At 38.8% G+C, this 17844-nt stretch overlaps 1 protein-coding gene across 3 annotated transcripts in view; it reads right to left on the minus strand.

The window, feature by feature from the left end:
• The window catches only part of WWP2 (WW domain containing E3 ubiquitin protein ligase 2), a 118992-nt gene that overhangs the window by 94277 nt on the left and 6871 nt on the right, over positions 1-17844 (minus strand). Inside the window, exons 1-4 of one of the 3 annotated variants that reach the window (XM_059667608.1) lie at positions 11012-11112; positions 10559-10643; positions 6259-6406; positions 5784-5905 (exon numbers count right to left, since the gene is read on the minus strand). In XM_059667608.1, coding sequence (XP_059523591.1) covers positions 5784-5905; positions 6259-6406; positions 10559-10643; positions 11012-11050 — 394 coding nt within the window. In that variant the 5' untranslated portion in view covers positions 11051-11112. Of the gene's footprint in view, positions 1-5783; positions 5906-6113; positions 6133-6258; positions 6407-10558; positions 10644-11011; positions 11113-17844 lie in introns of those variants that run through there. The other 2 variants (XM_059667607.1, XM_059667609.1) reach the window with 2 other exon arrangements.

Below are 17844 nucleotides of genomic sequence, written 5' to 3' on the forward strand. Positions count from 1 at the left end.
AAAAAAATTGGGGGAAAATACAAATACCAAAAATTTTAAGTGAGAAAATTAAAAGCATTTTTTAAACGAGAATGCTATTTAAAATCTTTACACTAGCCCTGACCGGTTTGGCTCAGTGGTTAGAGCATCGGCCTGCGGACTGAAGGGTCTCAGGTTCGATTCCGGTCAAGGGCATGTACCTTGGTTGCAGGCACATCCCCAGTAGGGGCTGTGCAGGAGGCAGCTGATCGATGTTTCTCTCTCATCAATATTTCTAACTCTCTATCCCTCTCCCTTCCTCTCTGTAAAGAAATCAATAAAATATATTAAAAACAAAACAAAAATAAAGTCTTTACACTAATAAATTTGAAAAATCTCATAAAATAATTTTCTCAGGATATATGAATTAACAAAATTGATGCAAGATAGCCCTAATCGGTTTGGCTCAGTGGATAGAGCATCGGCCTGCAGACTCAAGGGTCCCAGGTTCGATTCCGATCAAGGGCATGTACCTTGATTGTGGGCACATCCCCAGTAAGGGGTGTGCAGGAGGCAGCTGATCAATTTTTCTCTCTCATCGATGTTTCTAACTCTCTATCCCTCTCCCTTCCTCTCTGTAAAAAATCAATAAAATATATATATTTTAAAAAATTGATGCAAGATGAATCAGAAAAGTTGAACAAACCAAATCATTATGGGGGAAAATACTGAAAAAGTCATCATAGAATTATTTCAAAGAAAGCTGCCAGACCCAGTTGGTTTTATGGGTGAGCTCCTTCCTGTACTCATGGAACAGATAATTCCCATGTTATACAGTCTGTTCTCAAAGTTGGAAAGCACTTCAACTTACCGTATAAAATTAGCTTAACCTCAATTCCAAAGCCGACAAAAATAGTACAAAACTACAGACAAACGTCATTTATGAATATAGATGGAAAGCCCCCAAATAAAATAATAACGAGCAATTCTAACAAAACTTTCAAGAAATAATCTAGCATGAGCAATTAGGTGTTTTCTAGAAATTCTAAAATTGTTACTATTAAAAAATTAATAAAATAAAGGAAGGAAGAAAAATCATATAATTATCCCAATGGTTGCTTAAAAGATATTTTGCTGAAAATTCAACCCCTTTCCTGATTTTTAAAAGAAAAACAACAATGATTAATGAACCAAGAAGACAGGTTTCTAACACGCAGCCTTACACCCAGAGGAGTCCCACTGGAAGCACGGTTATTAGACACGGCCATACACCCGCTCCATCACCACTAAAACGGGAAAGTGTACACAAAGCAACTCACAAGAAAAAGAAGTATAATTATCTAATAAGACGAGCAAAATTATCAGTCTTAGAAACCACATAAATATCTCCCAACAAAAGTCAAAAGAAACTATTTAAACCTATATTAAGAATTCAGCAACTGACAGAATATAAAAGAAAATGCAGAAACTAATAGTTGCATACTAAAAACAGCAGGTTAGAAGACCTAATAGGAAAAGATACCATTAAAAATAATAGCAAAATTACTTTTAAAATTAAAAGAGTCTATCTAAAGATAACTTCAAAATGATTTGAATGAATTTAGAGACATCTGTGTTCCTGGGTACGAAGAATCAGCATGGAAATTCTCCATAAAAGAATTTTTTAAGTGATAGGATTCTAATAAAACCTCAAGGGATTTGAGGGGAAGAAAGTAGAAAGAGGGGAGAACTTGACAAAATAATTTAGTTCATCTGATGATGTCATACATGCAAAGTAAAGAAGGAAGATTTTGAAAAGAAGAGAAACTTGAACTGTCAGAGATTAAAACATTTATAATGTTACAATAGCTAAGACAGAATGATTTTAAAACAAATGAAATGGAAAATCCATAAATAGGCCCAAGTATACATATGTTTTTAATATATGCCGAAGGTACCAAATCAAATCAAAGGGGAAATAGATGGATTATTCAATAAGCAATAATAAAGCTATCAGTTAACTATTTGGGAAAACTTAAATAGATCCCTAATCACACTGTGCACAAAAAATAAATCTGTCTGGATGATGGATGAAGGATAAAATATGAAAAAATAAAAATTATAATGTACTAGAAAAAAAACAGAAGTGACTATTTACCTGATTTCAGAATGGGAAAAGCCTTTTGAAGCATAAAAGAAAAAGTTGAAAATACAAAGGGTGATAGATTCAACTACAAAAACTTTAAAACAACTGTTTGGAAAAAGAAAATGAAAACCTAAAAAATTAAAATGAAAAACTAGAAAAATGTTTACAAATTATAAGACAAAGAATAATAGCCTTAACATATAAAGAACTCAGCTCTGGCCAGGTAGCTCAGTTGGTTAGAGCGTCGTCCCAATATGCCAAGGTTGTGAGTTTGAGCCCCAGTCAGAGCACATATAAGAATCAACCAATGAATGCATAAATAAGTGGAACAACAAACCAACATTCCTCTCTCCCTTCCTCTCTCTAAGAATCAATTTTAAAAATAAAATAAAAACATATAAAGAGCTCTTTTAAAACTAACAGTGAAAACTACACACTTCAATATAAAAATGAATAAAGGATAAGGCAATAAGCATACTTTAAAACACTGAATCACCTTCAATAAATCAGAAAAAAAGGTGGGAGGACTTCACAACAACCTAGAAATAACAACCTAATGCAACAAGAAGTCCCAAACCAAATCCAGATTTAAGCAAACCAATTTTAAAACAACACTTTGAGACAAATCATAAAATCAAATATAAACTGGGTAATAGGTGGTAATAAAGAATTCATGATTGGCTAATACGATTGGTGTGATAATGGTATGCTAACTATGTAAGAAAATGTCCTATTTTTAAGAGATGCATGCTAAAGAATCTAGGATAAAATACTGAGACATCTATTGAAAATACTACAGCCAAAAAAGAAAGAGATTGAGCAAATGTGACATAATGTTAATTAGTAAATAGGCAAAAAATAAATAAATCTTCAGTCATTTATCTCAAGTAAATGTTAAACAATGGGCAGAAAGATTTTAAAACTTTCATGTCTATCATAGCATTACTAGCGGCCCAGTGCAAGAAAAGCGTGCACTAGTGGAAGGGAATCCCCTCTCATAGTCCAGGACCCCTCAGGGGATGCCCGCCTGCCAACTTAGACCAGATCCCCCCTGGACAGCCATTCCTCTTGCAGTCTGGGGCTCTTAAAGTCCGGGACCCCTTGCTCCTTACTGCCCACCTACAGCCCAACTTCTGACTGAGTGGTGCTCCCCCTGTGGGAGTGCACTGACCTCCAGGGGGCAGCTCCTGTGGCAAGTGTCTGCCCTCTGGTGGTCAGCGCTCATCACAGCGAATAGTCGTTCCACCATTCGGTCAATTTGCATATTAGCCTTTTATTATATAGGATTTGTGATTGTGAAACACTGAAATCTATCCAAATGTTCAATTTTTCATACAGTCACCTGATAGACTACTACCAGGCAGTCATCAAAAACTGAATTTTGGAAGAAAAATTAAAGCTATTTTGATATATTTTATGGTGCAGCAGCTATGGAAAACAGTATGGTGATTCCTCAAAAAAATAAAAATGGAAATAACACATTATCCAGTAATTCTACTTCTGAGTATGTATGCAAAAGAATTGAAAGCAAAGATTTAAAGAGGTATTTGTGCACCCATATTCATAACAGCACCACGTTATAGGCAAAAGGTAGAAGAAATCCAAGTGTCCTTGGATGGACGAATAAACAAAATGTGGTATATTCATACAATGGAATATTACTCGGCCTTTAAAAGGGAGATTCTGATATATGCTACAACATGAGTAAGCCTGGAGGACATTATGCTAAGTGAAATACGCCTATCACAAAAAGGGAAATACTGTATGATTCCACTTATATGAGGTAACTAAAATAGACATGTCATAGAGACCAAAAGTAAAATAATAGGGAGTGGAGAAAAGGGAGGAAAAGGGGCGTTGTTGTTTTAAATGGGTACAGAGTTTGCATTTGGGAAGAAGAAAGAGTTCTGGAGATAGATGGTAGTGATGGCTACATGACAATATGAATGTACTTAATGCCACTGAACTTTACATTTAAGAATGGTTGTTGGCCCTGGATGGTGTTGCTCAACGGTTACAGCACTGGCTTGTGTACCAAAAGGTCACAGGTTCAATTCCTGGTCAAGGGCACCTATCTGGATTGCGGTTCGCACCCTGCCCCTAGTCAGGGCACGTGTGGGAGGCAACCAGTCCATGTGTCTCCCTCATATTGATGTTTCTCTCTCTCTCTCTCCCTCCTTCTTCCCCTCCTCCCTCCCTCCATTTCGCTCTCTCTGAAAAGCAATGGAAAAAAATATCCTCAGGTGAGGATTAACAACAACAAAAGAATGGTTAAGATAGTAAATTTGATGTTATGTATATTTTATAATTAAAAATAAATTAACATACTTGATACCTTTTCAAGAGAGAAATACATGCTGCAAAATACTATTCTTTTATTATCTCAATTTTGATTGATGTCTGAAGTATTAATATATATTTGCACACAGGAAAAAAGCTCAGAAAGGTATGTATCAAAATGTTAATAATTATCACTAAGTGCTGTGCTTACAGGAACATTTTGTTTCCTTTGTGTGTCTGTGTGCTTTTCTGTAATTCCCAGGTTTTCTACATTTACGTTTATAATCAAAAGCAAAAGTATGTTGACTGGACAAATGAAAAAGGAAAGAAAAGGATGCTGATCCAAATTCGAGAATGTCCACAATTGTATCTCCTAAAAATATAATACACTTGAGAACAAATCATAAAAGGCAGCCTAAGGTTCGGGAAAATAAAGACCAACTCAGAAGACAGAGCACCAGGGAGTTCCCTACAGAATTAAAATAGAGACATACTCCTGATGTTAAGCAATTCCCACAGCCCAGGTGGGTTCGCCACATCTCTGTGTGCCACGCAGAAAGGAAAAGACCAACGGCGCCTCAAACTCCACCCGAGTGGCCGGTCAGAAAGGACAGGCTCGGAAGGAAAGGACCGGAATCAATGCCGCGCTCTCCCTAGGACTCAGCACGCCCCGCCCCCACACCTCTCTCAAGCTAAATCCACTCTCAGAAAATATTTTCTAGACAGCAGCCTTCACGAGAAAAAGGAGCCTTTCTTTCTGTGGCATCCCCTCGCCACATATGGTACTGCTCTGAATAGAGGCATTATGAGGGAGGGTTTGGGTACCACAGCCACGGTTATGCCACTGACCACAAACAACAATAAATAGATGTTAGGGTTTAGGTTTCCATGCAGCAGAGGCACCCTGAGTAATTACGCTAGAGCTTCCAACAGATGTTTATTGAGTGCCTACTAAGCACAGGGCATATTTGTAACATCACACACACGCGCACACACATGCACACGCACACGCACGCGCACACACACAGCAGTTCCTTTGTTCTGTTCCAGGACTCAGACTGGGGCAGTAATGCGTAGGCTGGAGGCACTGGCCAGTCTGATTGTACAGGTCCCATCTCCTGGACTGGGGAAAGAGGGGCAGAGGAAAATTTACTGATCCTTGCGAAGGATCCAGGGGACAAGTCACTGCATCCCACCACTACGGCCGCTGGAAAAGGGGCCGAGTTCTGCAGAAAGGAGCCTTCAGCCTTCCTAAAACCCCACAGACAGCATCCGTGGGAGCAGAGTCACTACAGGCCCTGGGCCTGGAGGAAACGACATCACCAGGTTTATCAGGCAGGAAAAGAGAAAACCATGCCTCCAAATGCTTCTCCCCACACACATAAATGAATCACATCAGCCACCCCTTCGTCATACGTACTTTTGCCCCCATTGTTCTTCAGGACATTGGAGAGGTTGACAGAGGCGGTGCCTAGCAGTTCATTTCTTAAGGTATGGCAGCTCCAGACCTTCAAATCTAAATGACTCTGGGCCGTGACATTCCTGGAAAACAAACAGTTGATTCATCACATCCAAGCAGATCAATCACTCTGATTGCCTTAGAAGAAAACAGGTATTGCTGACAACTTGGAAGGGCAGAGAGGACCCCAACAGGAAGACGCTCACATAACCCCTAACCCCCAAAGCTGACCCTGTAATCACCTAGCTAATAATGAACACTCTGTGAGCTCAATGATGTGGAAACACTTACTAATAAAGAGAGGCACCTCGGGTACCAAAGGCAGAAGACTTAGAGGCTCCACAGGACACCTGGATCTCCCACCACAACCCGCCTGGAGCGCCTTCTCTCTTTCCCCCACGTTACTGCGTTCAAAAGAGAAGGGACTTTCTCTTACAAAATGATGATCTCATTCCAGAGAAGCTCGGAGCTCCCGATTCGCTTCCCAGTCTTCTTGGTCTCACTGGGCAGTCCATCCACTGCCACTTCCACAAATGAGTTAATTCGGTGTTGGCGATTGTGCACCTTGGGCTTTGCTGACACCACTGGACAGGAAAGAAAGAAAAAGTCAAGGATGAGGCAGAGGGCTCCCAGCTGCCCCCCTGTGGCAGATGGTGACACACTTTTTTGCTGTTTCGATCAAAAAATAAATTTTTGGTTTTTTTCCTGATTTTAAGAAAACATTTTAAAAACGTCAGGACACACACACACACACACACACACAAATATGAAGCATAAGAACCAAAAATCCTCCTAAGCTAAAAACTAGATGTTGGTAAATTCAGACTTTCCAGACTTTCAACTTTTATGTCCCCAATTCTTTAAAAATTCTTCTCCTCCCAAAATCCATTTTAAAGGCAATAACACAAGGCCATTACAAGAATATGCCATAACTTAGTTAACTATTTTTTCACTGATGAATAGATTGCTTCTAATTTTTTGCTCTGGGAAAATTACCATAAATGTATATACAGTATTTGCTTGCATTTCTGAGTATCCTTCCAAATCTATGAACATTTTTTAAAAAGTTCCTAAAACTGCTTTAATTTCTTTCTAAAAAGGGTAAATCTGTAGATGTCCATTTCACCAAACACTGTATAACACTGAGTGCAATGCTTTTTCATTCTTTGCAAATATCACAGGTTTAAAAAAATAGCATAAAGATAATAGCTAAGAATTGAATACTTTTTATAGATACTATGCTAAGCACACATCATCTACCTGAATCCTCACAATGAACCCATGAAGCCGGGAATATGTCATCACCCCATTTCACCAGGAGGAAACAGGCTTGAGGAAGCCAGGTCATTGCCCCAGGCCACAGAGCCAGGAAGCTTTGAGCCAGGATGTGCAACTGGGCAGCCTGACTACACCATGTTTTGTGCCATTACCAGACTTTGCTTATTTGTTCTAATGCTTTCCTTCAATTACCAGTGAGACTGAATACTCTTTCCATGTGCTTGTTACCGTCTGCATTTCCTCTTCATGTGGCAGCGTTTCTGATGTTCACTTGGCACCAGCAAGCCAGGGACTCAGAGCACAAGCTAAGCAAGAATCCACCCAAGGCCAGGCAAGCTCCTCTGAGAGCATATATTAGTCACGAAAACTCCAGGTCATCAGGATGAAACACATCTAGATGCCTTCAATCCTATGCCCCAGAGAAGAGCATATGACTGACATTCCTTACCTATGATGGCAAGACTGTTGTAGCCTGAGCTCCCCTCTGTCAAGAGGTAGCAAACCTCTCCCTCCCAGACCCTTCTGAGAGTTGACAGTCCTGTAAGGGGCCACAATTTGGCAAAGGACAAACCCACGTCTGGATTGTTTTTTAGCAATAGCTCTCTGCTTCAGGCCCAAAAGGAGAGTAGAGAGAAGTTCAAAGAACAACATCAAAAGTTGTGGCTAAGATTCAGGAGCAAGAAGGGGTGGTACCAGGGAAAAAAGGTTGGAGTCCTGGGAAATGTGGCCCAGTGTAGAAAAATGAAATACTTTACACATTGATCAAGGCTAACTGAGGCCACCTGGTGGTGCAAGAATAGCTCTGCATGTAGGCCCTTAAAAAAAAAACAAACGGACTAATTATAGAGTTCTATAATTTTGAGCTAGGCCGTTTCTTTGAAATCAACAAGTTCAAACCCTTTATTTAATCATTTGACCAACTAATATCCATGGAGGTGAAATAGCATATATCCAAAATCCTAGAGCTAGTCAGAGCCAGAGCTAAACCTAAATTCAAGTCTCCCAGCTCCCAGGCCAATTCTCTGAAATCTGCCATGATGTTTCCTTTTTTGTCCTCTAGCTTTTCCCGCTAGGTGTTTTTCTACCTTTTCCTTTTTTTTATTTTTACATAATTTCAGCAAAGTTTTTAGGAAAATTGCAAGAACAATACAAAGAATTCCTATAAACTTTTTACCCAGTCACCAAATATTAACTTTTTATCTATTTGCTTTATTATTCTCTCTCGCCCCTGACTTTCCCTCACACACATACACATTTTTCCCCCTAAAACTCTGGGAGTGAGTTGTAGATGCTATACCCCTTTACTCCTAAATACTTCAGTGTGTATTTCTAAGAACAAAGACATTTTCTAATATAACCACAGTATAAATATCACCATGCGCAAATTTAGCATTCCTTAATACTATTAGCTACAGACCTTATTCAAATTTTGCCAACTGTCCTACCAAAGTCCACTATAGCACAAAAGGGAATTGTTTTCTGTTCCAATCTAGAGTCACATTTTGCAGTGATTTTGAAGTTCCCAATCTATAGAAAGGTTGAAAAAATAGAACAATTGCATGCTCTTCACCAATTATCATTTTGCCACACTTGCTTTATTCCCCTCTATGCGTGTGTTTATAGCAGTGCTACTCAAGAGAACCTCTGTGATAATGAAAATATTCTACCTCGGCGTTGTCCAATGCATTGCCCTCTGACAAATGTGGATATGGAGCACTTGAACTATGGCTAGTGGGACTAAGGATTTGAATTGTAAATTTAATTAATTTACTTTAATGTAAATAGTTCTATGGGGCTATAGTGGCTACCCTATTGGACTGTACAGGATATAAATATATGATATTTATGTCTATAATTGTGTATCTATATCTACACACTTTTTTTCTGGTAAACCATTTGAAAGTAAATTGTAGATATCATGAGAGATCAGCCCTAAATACTTTTCAGAATGCAACTCCTAAGTATAAAGACATCTTCCCACCTAACCACACACCACCATCATTTTACCTAAAAAAATTGAGTTACCGGCTCTATCAATTCTAATATTCATTCCATATTTAAATTTCCTCGATTGTTCCAGATATATTTTTATAGCTGTTTTCCCCCAATCCAGGATCCAATCAAGATGAGCACACTGCAGTTGGTTGTTGCTTCCTTAAGCTTTTTTTTTATATATATATAATATGTTTTATTGATCTCCTTTTACAGAGAGGAAGGGAGAGGGATAGTTAGAAACATCGATGAGAAAGAAACATTGATCAGCTGCCTCCTACACACACACATACACACACCCCTCCGGGGATGTGCCCACAACCAAGGTTCATGCCCTTGATCAGAATCGAACCTGGGACCCTTCAGTCCGCAGGCTGACGCTCTATCCACTGAGCCAAACAAGCCAGGGTGTCTCCTTAAACCTTTTAAAAGCTGGAATGCTCTCCCTTCTTTTTCCATGACAATGACTTTAAAAGACTTCCACCAACTGTGATCTAGAATATGCCAAATTCTGCATTTTTCTGATTGTTTCCCTCATGATTACATTCACACTGAACATTTTTGTCAAGAATATTACATAGGTTACATTGTATACTTATGTACACACCCTGTTACCCTACTGGGGAAGCGAGGTTATCCCTTGGTTAATGTGGGGTCTGCCAGGTCTCTCCACTGTAAAGAAACATTTTTCCCTCTAATTTATAATTAAGCAGCAGGTTGATGTGTTGCATGTTTCTCTTTCTAAAAGACAAGCTAAAATAAAGGCATCGAGATACAAGCAAGTATATCTAGAAAGTTTATTTATTGTGACGAAATGTAAATGCCAGTCTCTTCTACATGGAATCACATCTTCACATAGGATTTCGTTTTTAAAGTCAACAAATAAGGCAAAAATCATATATGGCCAAAATTATACCCTTGAAAAGCTCTTAGGAAGGCACCAGAATAGAACCTGGCATTTTGTCTTCAATAGGTTTCAAACAGTTGTTTGCTTTGCTGTGCTTTGTTTTCTACTGTTTCTTTTTTTTTTTTCTTTTAATACATTTTTATTGATTTCAGAGAGGAAGGGAGAGGGAGAGAGAGATAGAAACATCAATGATGAGAGAGAATCATTGATTGGCTGTCTCCGGCCGTCCCTATTGGAGATTGAGCCTGCAACCCAGGCATGTGCCTTGACCGTAATGGAACCCAGGACCCTTCAGTCTGCAGACCGACGCTTTATCCATTGAGCCAAACCAGCTAGGGCAGGAATCACCATTTTAGATCATTTTGGCCAAAAGTTCCTTTTGTCCTTCTTCAAGAATGCGAGCTACATTATGACAACCCGATGAGAATGAACAGTTACACTCTTAAGCCTTTCACAGGCTTTGGCTCTCCAGACCCAAGTGTGGTATAAACCCACCTCTTCCCCACACACTGGGCTGGACCTCAAATGACTAACAAACACTCCACACAATGCCACTCACCTTTCAAAGTAAGCTGAGACTTCTCAAAAGGCAGGGCCACTCCTGTCCGGCTGGCGCTGGCAGATGCCATGTCATCACCAGGAAACTGCAAGACAAACACAGCAGTAGGTTTAGAGAATATCTGATAAGAGACTGAGGAACTGGACCCAATTTTAATATCCGAGTTTAAAGAGACAGAGCAAAAAACAACAACACCCAGAAACTTTGAAGCATCTGTGGCCATGCTATTTCCAGCAGAGTTGTGTGTCTGTCTGTCTTATGATGGCTATTCAACCTGGATAGGTCTTTACAGCTTAAGAAGAACACTGTTATATCAAAGCCTGGAGGAGGGAGGCACTAATATAACATCCCCAAAAAGAAAGTCGCAGTTCAACAATAAAACATAACCCTTATCATCCAATATTTTTCATGGGCAAAACATCTAAATAAACAGTTCTCCGAAGATATACATACCAACGGCCAATAAGCACGTGAAAAGATATTCCACATCATTAGTCATAAGGTGTCCGTGTCATTTCATCTTTGCTAGAAGTCTATCTTGTACTTTGAATGGATCTTTTTACTCATACATAATTCTGTAATATTGTAAACTATCACTTGGAAAATATTGGTTCATTGAGTTATGCAGATATTCCAAATGTCATTATACATTATAAAATTGTGTTCATTTCATTGTACAATATTAAAAAAAAATCACATTTGTGAATGTCGCCAGTAATCTTTAAGTACTGAGAAGATGTTAGCTCTTGGGGTAGATATAAGTGTTCCAAAATTCTAATTTTTACTTAAAAACTCATATTTTATCATTGGCAACAGATATTGTCAGTTGTTTTCCTTGAAGTGACAGACTCACTTCGTTCATTTTCAATAAAATACTGCCAAATACTCAAATCTAGTAACTTTAGTAGGTCTGTTTTTTGTTTTTGTTTTTTAATAAAAATGGTATTTCATGGCCCAGCTGGTGTGGCTCAGTGGTTGAGTGTTGACCTATGAACCAGGAGGGCATGGTTCAATTTCTGGTCAGGACACATGCCCAGGTTGCAGGATCCATTCCCAGTGTGGAGGGTGCAGGAGGCAGCCAATCAATGATTCTCTCTCATCATTGATGTTTCTATCTCCCACTCTCTCTCCCTTCCTCTCTGAAATCAATAAAAATATATTTTTAAATAAATAAATAAGCAAATGGCAGCCTAAATATAGTATGATGCCATTGTATAACACTTAAACTTACACAAAACAATTTCACATATTCTTGTGGACACGCATAAATGGAATGAAAGTATAGAAGCATGGATGGGAAGGAACCCCACCATTTAGACCAGTGGTTCTCAACCTTCCTAATGCCGCGACCCTTTAATACAGTTGCTCATGTTGTGGTGACCCCCAATTTCATTGTTACAAATTGAACATAATTAAAGCATAGTGATTAATCACAAAAACAATATTTAATTATATATGTGTTTTCCGATGGTCTTAGGGGACCCCTGTGAAAGGGTCGTTCAACCCCCGAAGGGGTCGCGACCCACAGGTTGAGAACCGCTGATTCAGACAGAAGTTGGAGGAGCAGGGAAAGCGAAGGAAGGAGCAGGGGAATTGGAGTGAGGAGAGACCAGGGGAACTTCAACTGTATCTGCAACATTTTATCTTTTAATGAAAAAAGTTCTGAAGCAAATATGGCAAAATGTTAATATTCATTAAATCCAGATGGTAGTTTTTATGACTGTTTGTTATCTATTCTCTGAACCATTTCATATGTTTGATCTTTTACATAATTTAACAATAATTTTAAGGGGCAAAAAGGATCTTATCTTGAGTAATGAAGGAAAGATTAATGATTATACATTAAGCCTGGGGGCTTTTAGTAACTGAGGTTAAGGTACGAAAGGCTGGAAATCCATTATTTATAGACTTTAAAAATAAAAGAATCTTTAAAATCTTCACATCCACTGGGACTCTTTCTTTCCTGAGGCAACTTGACTGAGAGCAGTTTTCAAACTCGCTTGTTCTCCCTGAGCTTTAGCTGCTTTTAGCCTTTGTTCCAAACTCGAGAGAATCCTGGAGAATAAAACCTGAAGGCTCCACGTGGCCCACTACGTGGGGAAAAGACCGAACCTCGTGATCTGTAGCCTTCATGGCCCGAAAACAACATCAACCAGGTAAATTCTAAAGAAGGCTCAGAACGAAGCCAACTGGGAAAGCAGGAGAAACAGCAGTGACACCCCTTGTGTTCCCTCTCCAGTGTCTTTCATAGAGCCCACAGTTTGCTAATCATGATCTAGGCGGTTCTGTGGGGCTATGTTTGTCTTTCCAGATCCAATTAGCAAGAAACCAATCTGACGTTACAAGGTAGGTATCTTGAACTGTAAAACCTTTCCAAACCATGTAAGGAAAAAAAATAGGCATTACACAGCATTTATCCCAGCAAAACTGTACACTGCTGAAGTAATTTTCCCCCTGGCAATAGCAATGGGAAGTGTTTGCATCCAAATCACTTCAAATAATCTGAGTTAGCATAAACCTCCATTCCTATTACCTAATACGCCATGTCTGGCTTTTAATTAAAAAAATAAAAGTTATGCTAAAAGGCAAGAAAAAGCAGTGTGAAGAGACAACACAAACATCAAAACCAGACTTAGATATGATATAGATTTTGGAATTATCAGACAGAGAATTTAAAATAACTGATTAAAAAATAAATAAATAAAATAACTGATTAATATGTTAAGGGCATTAATGAAAAAAGGTAGACAACACCCATGAACAGACGGGTAACATAAGAAAGATTCAAAAGAAAATTCTAGAAATCCAAACCACTGTAACATAAATGAAGAATGCTTCGATGGGCTGGCTCATCAGTATACTAGACATGGTTAAGGAAAGAATCAGTGAGCTTGAAGATATGTAATAGAAACTCCCAAACTGAAACATACAGAGGAAAAAATACTTTATAAAAACAACAACAGAACATCCAAGAATTTGGGGACAATTTCAAAAGGTGCAAAATACACATAATTAAAATATCAGACGAAGAAAAAACAGAGCAGAAGAAATATGTGAAGTATCGATGGCCAAGAACTTTGCAAAATTAATGACATATACCAAACCACATATCCAGAAAACTCAGAGAACATCAAACAGAATAAATACCAAAACAACAAATAATTTCTAAAAAATATATAAAAAATTACACCTGGACATACCAAAGACAAAGAGAAAATCTTGAAAGAAAACACTTTACCTATAGAGAAATAAGGATACAAATCACAGCAGCCTTCTTGTGAAGCAAGAAGAAAGTGCAGTGAAATATTTATAGTGTTGAAAGAAAAAATAACGCCAACCTGGAATTTGTGTATCCAATGAAGTTATCCTTCAAAAGCGAAGGAGAAAACAACAACAAAAAAAGACTTTCTCAAACAAAACCTGCTCTGCAAGAAATGTTTAAAAGTTCTCCCGGGAAATGGAAAGTTATATGGGTCAGAAACTTGTATCTACACACAGAAAAGAAGAGCAGGGGAGAAGAAATGAATGAAGCTCCACCCACTGGCTTCTTTACACACTAGATTGACACATAGGGAAAGGGCGTGTGCTGAGAAGGGTTGCCAAATAGAAAACAAATAAGAGGACTAACAAGACAGGTGAGAAGCAGAAGAAAAACAAAGCAGTGAAGGAGGACAGGAATTTGGGCTGAGGGTTGGAAATAGAAATTTTAAGTTATGGACAAGAAGTTTCATTGAGAAGGTAACTTTATTTTTAAATATATTTTTAAATTGATTTCAGAGAGGGAGAGTGAGAGAGAGAGAGTGAGAGAGAGAGAGAAACATCAATGATGAGAGAAAATCATTCATCGGCTGCCTCCTGCATACCCCCCACTGCACACCAAGCTTGCAACCCAGGCATGTGCCCTTGACCAGAATCGAACTGGGGACCCTTCAGTCCACAGGCCGATGTTCTATTCACTGAGCCAAACCAGCTAGGGTGAGAAGGTAACTTTTGAGGCAAAGATTGAAAAAGTACAAGATGGGAACTGAGGGTATCTGTGGAAAAACACTTCAGGCAGATAAAAGGGCAAGAGCATCTCATCCTGAGATGCTAGCATATCTTGGAAATATAAGGAACAAAACAGGGTTAGGGTGGCTGGAGGGCAATGAAAGAGGAGGAAAAAGATAGCCATTAGAGATGCATTAGAATTTATCCTGTTAGGAAGAATTAACTTTAATGAAATATGAAATGCCTTGGAGCAGTGGATCTCAATTCTTTCCGCACATTTGAATTATCTAGAGAGAGCACTTAAAAAAAAACAAAAAAATAAGCCCAGCCGGTGCCGTGGCTCAGTGGTTGAGCATTGACCTATGAACCAGGAGGTCACAGTTCGATTCCCAGTTGGGTTACTGGCTCCATCCCCAGTGTGGAACTTGCAGGAGGCAGCTGATCTATGATTCTCTCTCATCATTGATGTTTCTATCTCTCTTTCCCTCTCCTTTCCTCTGAAATCAATAAAAATATATATTTTTAAAAGTTAAACATAGAATTACCATAAGACCCAGCAATTCCATTTCTACGTATATATCCAAAAGAATTGAAAACATGTATCCACACAAAAACTTGTACATGAATGTTCATAGCAGGATTATTCATAATGTCTAGAGTAGGCAAGCAGGAGAGAAAAAGTTTTTTTTAAACAGTGGGTTCATTTAAAATGTCCAATATCTGACTATTGTAAGTCCAGAAATAGAAAAGAGGGGGAAAAAAATCATAAAAGAAATATTACCAAAAAAATTTAAGCTGAAATGGAATACACTTCTAGACAGAAAGGACCCAATTGCCCAGAACAATAAATGGGAAAAGAAGCTCACTAAGGCACAATGGCATGAAACTTGATAACCTGGGGATAAAGAGTATACAAGCGTCCAGTCACATTTACAAAGAACAGGAGTCAGAATGTCATCAGATTTCCCAACAGCAATACTGAATTCGAGAAGACAATGCAATGCTTTCAAATTTCAGATAAAATTATTTCCAATCTAGAATTCTATAACCAAGAAAAACATCAATCAAGCATGAGAGGAAAACAATGACATTTTCAGATTTCCAAAGTCTCAAAAACGTTGCTTCGAAAACTTTCTCAGGAAGCTGCTGAAAAAATGTGCTCCAGGGAAGTAAATGAAAAGATGCAGGATCCTATGTATTCACATGGGAAAGGCAAAAGGAATTCCTAGAATGGGGGTGAAAAGAAGTCCCAAGGCATTATGGGGCAATAGTTCAGAAAGCAACCAGTCCAGCCCAGCCGGCGTGGTTCAGTGGTTGAGCATCGACCTATGAACCAAGAGGTCACAGTTCGATTCCTGGTCAAGGCACATGCCCAGGTTGTGAGCTCAATCCCCAGTGGGGGGCATGCAGGAGGCAGCTGATAAATGATTCTCTCTCATCATTGATGTTTCTATCTCTCCCTCTCCTTTCCTCTCTGAAATCAGTAAAAAAAAATATTTTTTTTAAAAAGAGAAAGCAACCAGTCCAGATTAGACAGTTTATAAGAAGTTGTCATCTCTAGATGAAAGAAAGAAAATGGAAGATTACATGATGCATCAAAGTGCACCGAAAGAAGCATTAGTTCAGCTCCATCAGAATGCTTGGAACTGATGTGATAGGTAAACAGAAGATTGCGCAAATAAAAAAAATCGGAAAATATGTAACTCTAGTAAAAACAAAAGCACAAGAAAGGAAATGTAATCCGAATACATGACGTGGCTCAGCTGTGAATAATATTTATAATCATAATAACATACTATTTAATCTAAACTTGTGCTATGGTTAATAATCAGAAGATGGGGATTGAAGTGTGTGCTTGTGGAGACTGGCTGCAAAGAAAGCTAATTCCTCATCTTCAATGGTTAAAAGACAAGAGATAAAACTGACAAGCTAAGAAATAACAGTATAAGAACAGCATATGTATAACATTAGAAATGCAGAAGTCAACACCAGAAGAGATCTAAGAGTTAATGGTCATTGATTCCATGCACTAAGAATCAAGAATAAAAAGAGGTGAAGCAAGGAACTGCTGTCACATTATAATTCTTATAATGCTATTTGACTTTTTTCACTATGTGCATGTATTGTTTTGTGCATAAATAAAATTTAAATTCAAGAAAGAAAAAGGATTCTCTTCAAATCAAGTCATAGGATGATGTTATTTAATTTTAATAAGAACAGCTGATAAACATTCATTTAGTGTACTGGGTTGAATTGTGCCACCCCAACCCCCCAAAAAAATACGTCTAAGTGCTAACCCCCTGAAACCTGTGAATGTGACCTTATTTGGAAATAGGGTCTTGGCGGATGCAATTAAGTTAAAGGTTGTGGATGAGATCACCCTCACAGGAGACACAGGGGAGGAGCCATGTGAAGACTAAGGCAGAGACTGGAGTCATGCACCTCCAAGCCAGGAATGCCTGGACCCCCTAGAACAGCGGTTCTCAACCTGTGGGTTGCGACCCCTTTGGGGGTCGAATGACCCTTTCACAGGGGTTGCCTAAGACCATCGGAAAACACATATATAATTATGTATTGTTTTTGTGATTAATCACTATGCTTTAATTATGTCCAATTTGTAACAATGAAAATACATCCTGCATATCAGATATTTACATTACGATTCATAACAGTTATGAAGTAGCAACGAAAATAATTTTATGGTTGGGGTCACCACCACATGAGGAACTGTGTTAAAGGGTCGCGGCGTTAGGAAGGTTGAGAACCACTGCCCTAGAAGAAGCAAAGGATTCTCTCCAAGAGCCCGGAGGGATGACGGCCCTGCTGACACCCTGACTTCTGATTTCTGGCCTCCAGAACGATGAAAGAATAAATTTCAAGTTTGTATCAATTTGTTCCACAGATTAGGAACAGAAAAGCTAATACAATTAGCAGCAAAGGCTTTAGAAGATTTAAATTTCAACTGACATCAGGCTGAAGCTGGAAGTCTTCGGCACATTAGCAACACATCCGTGGGGCGCCCAACTCCCATATCCACCTGGATCCAGGCCCCTCAGTAAATTCCTTAAGAAATAACTCTGCAGTCACAGGGGAAACAACTTGTTGATGCCACTACTAACAGGACAACTAGCTTTTGAGAATTTGAAGATAATGTATCTATTTCAATGACAAGTAGCAGAGTGAGGCAAGAAGGACCGCATTAGATTAACAGGCAGCCTTTCTCTGCTCTTCACCATCTTCCTCCTCCTTTTGCCTCTTTCCTTTTCCACTTGGCTAGGCTCTTCCTCCTCCAGGCTTTT

The sequence above is a fragment of the Myotis daubentonii genome, chromosome 15 (genome assembly GCF_963259705.1).
Source record: "Myotis daubentonii chromosome 15, mMyoDau2.1, whole genome shotgun sequence".
NCBI classification, from domain to species: Eukaryota; Metazoa; Chordata; class Mammalia; order Chiroptera; family Vespertilionidae; genus Myotis; species Myotis daubentonii.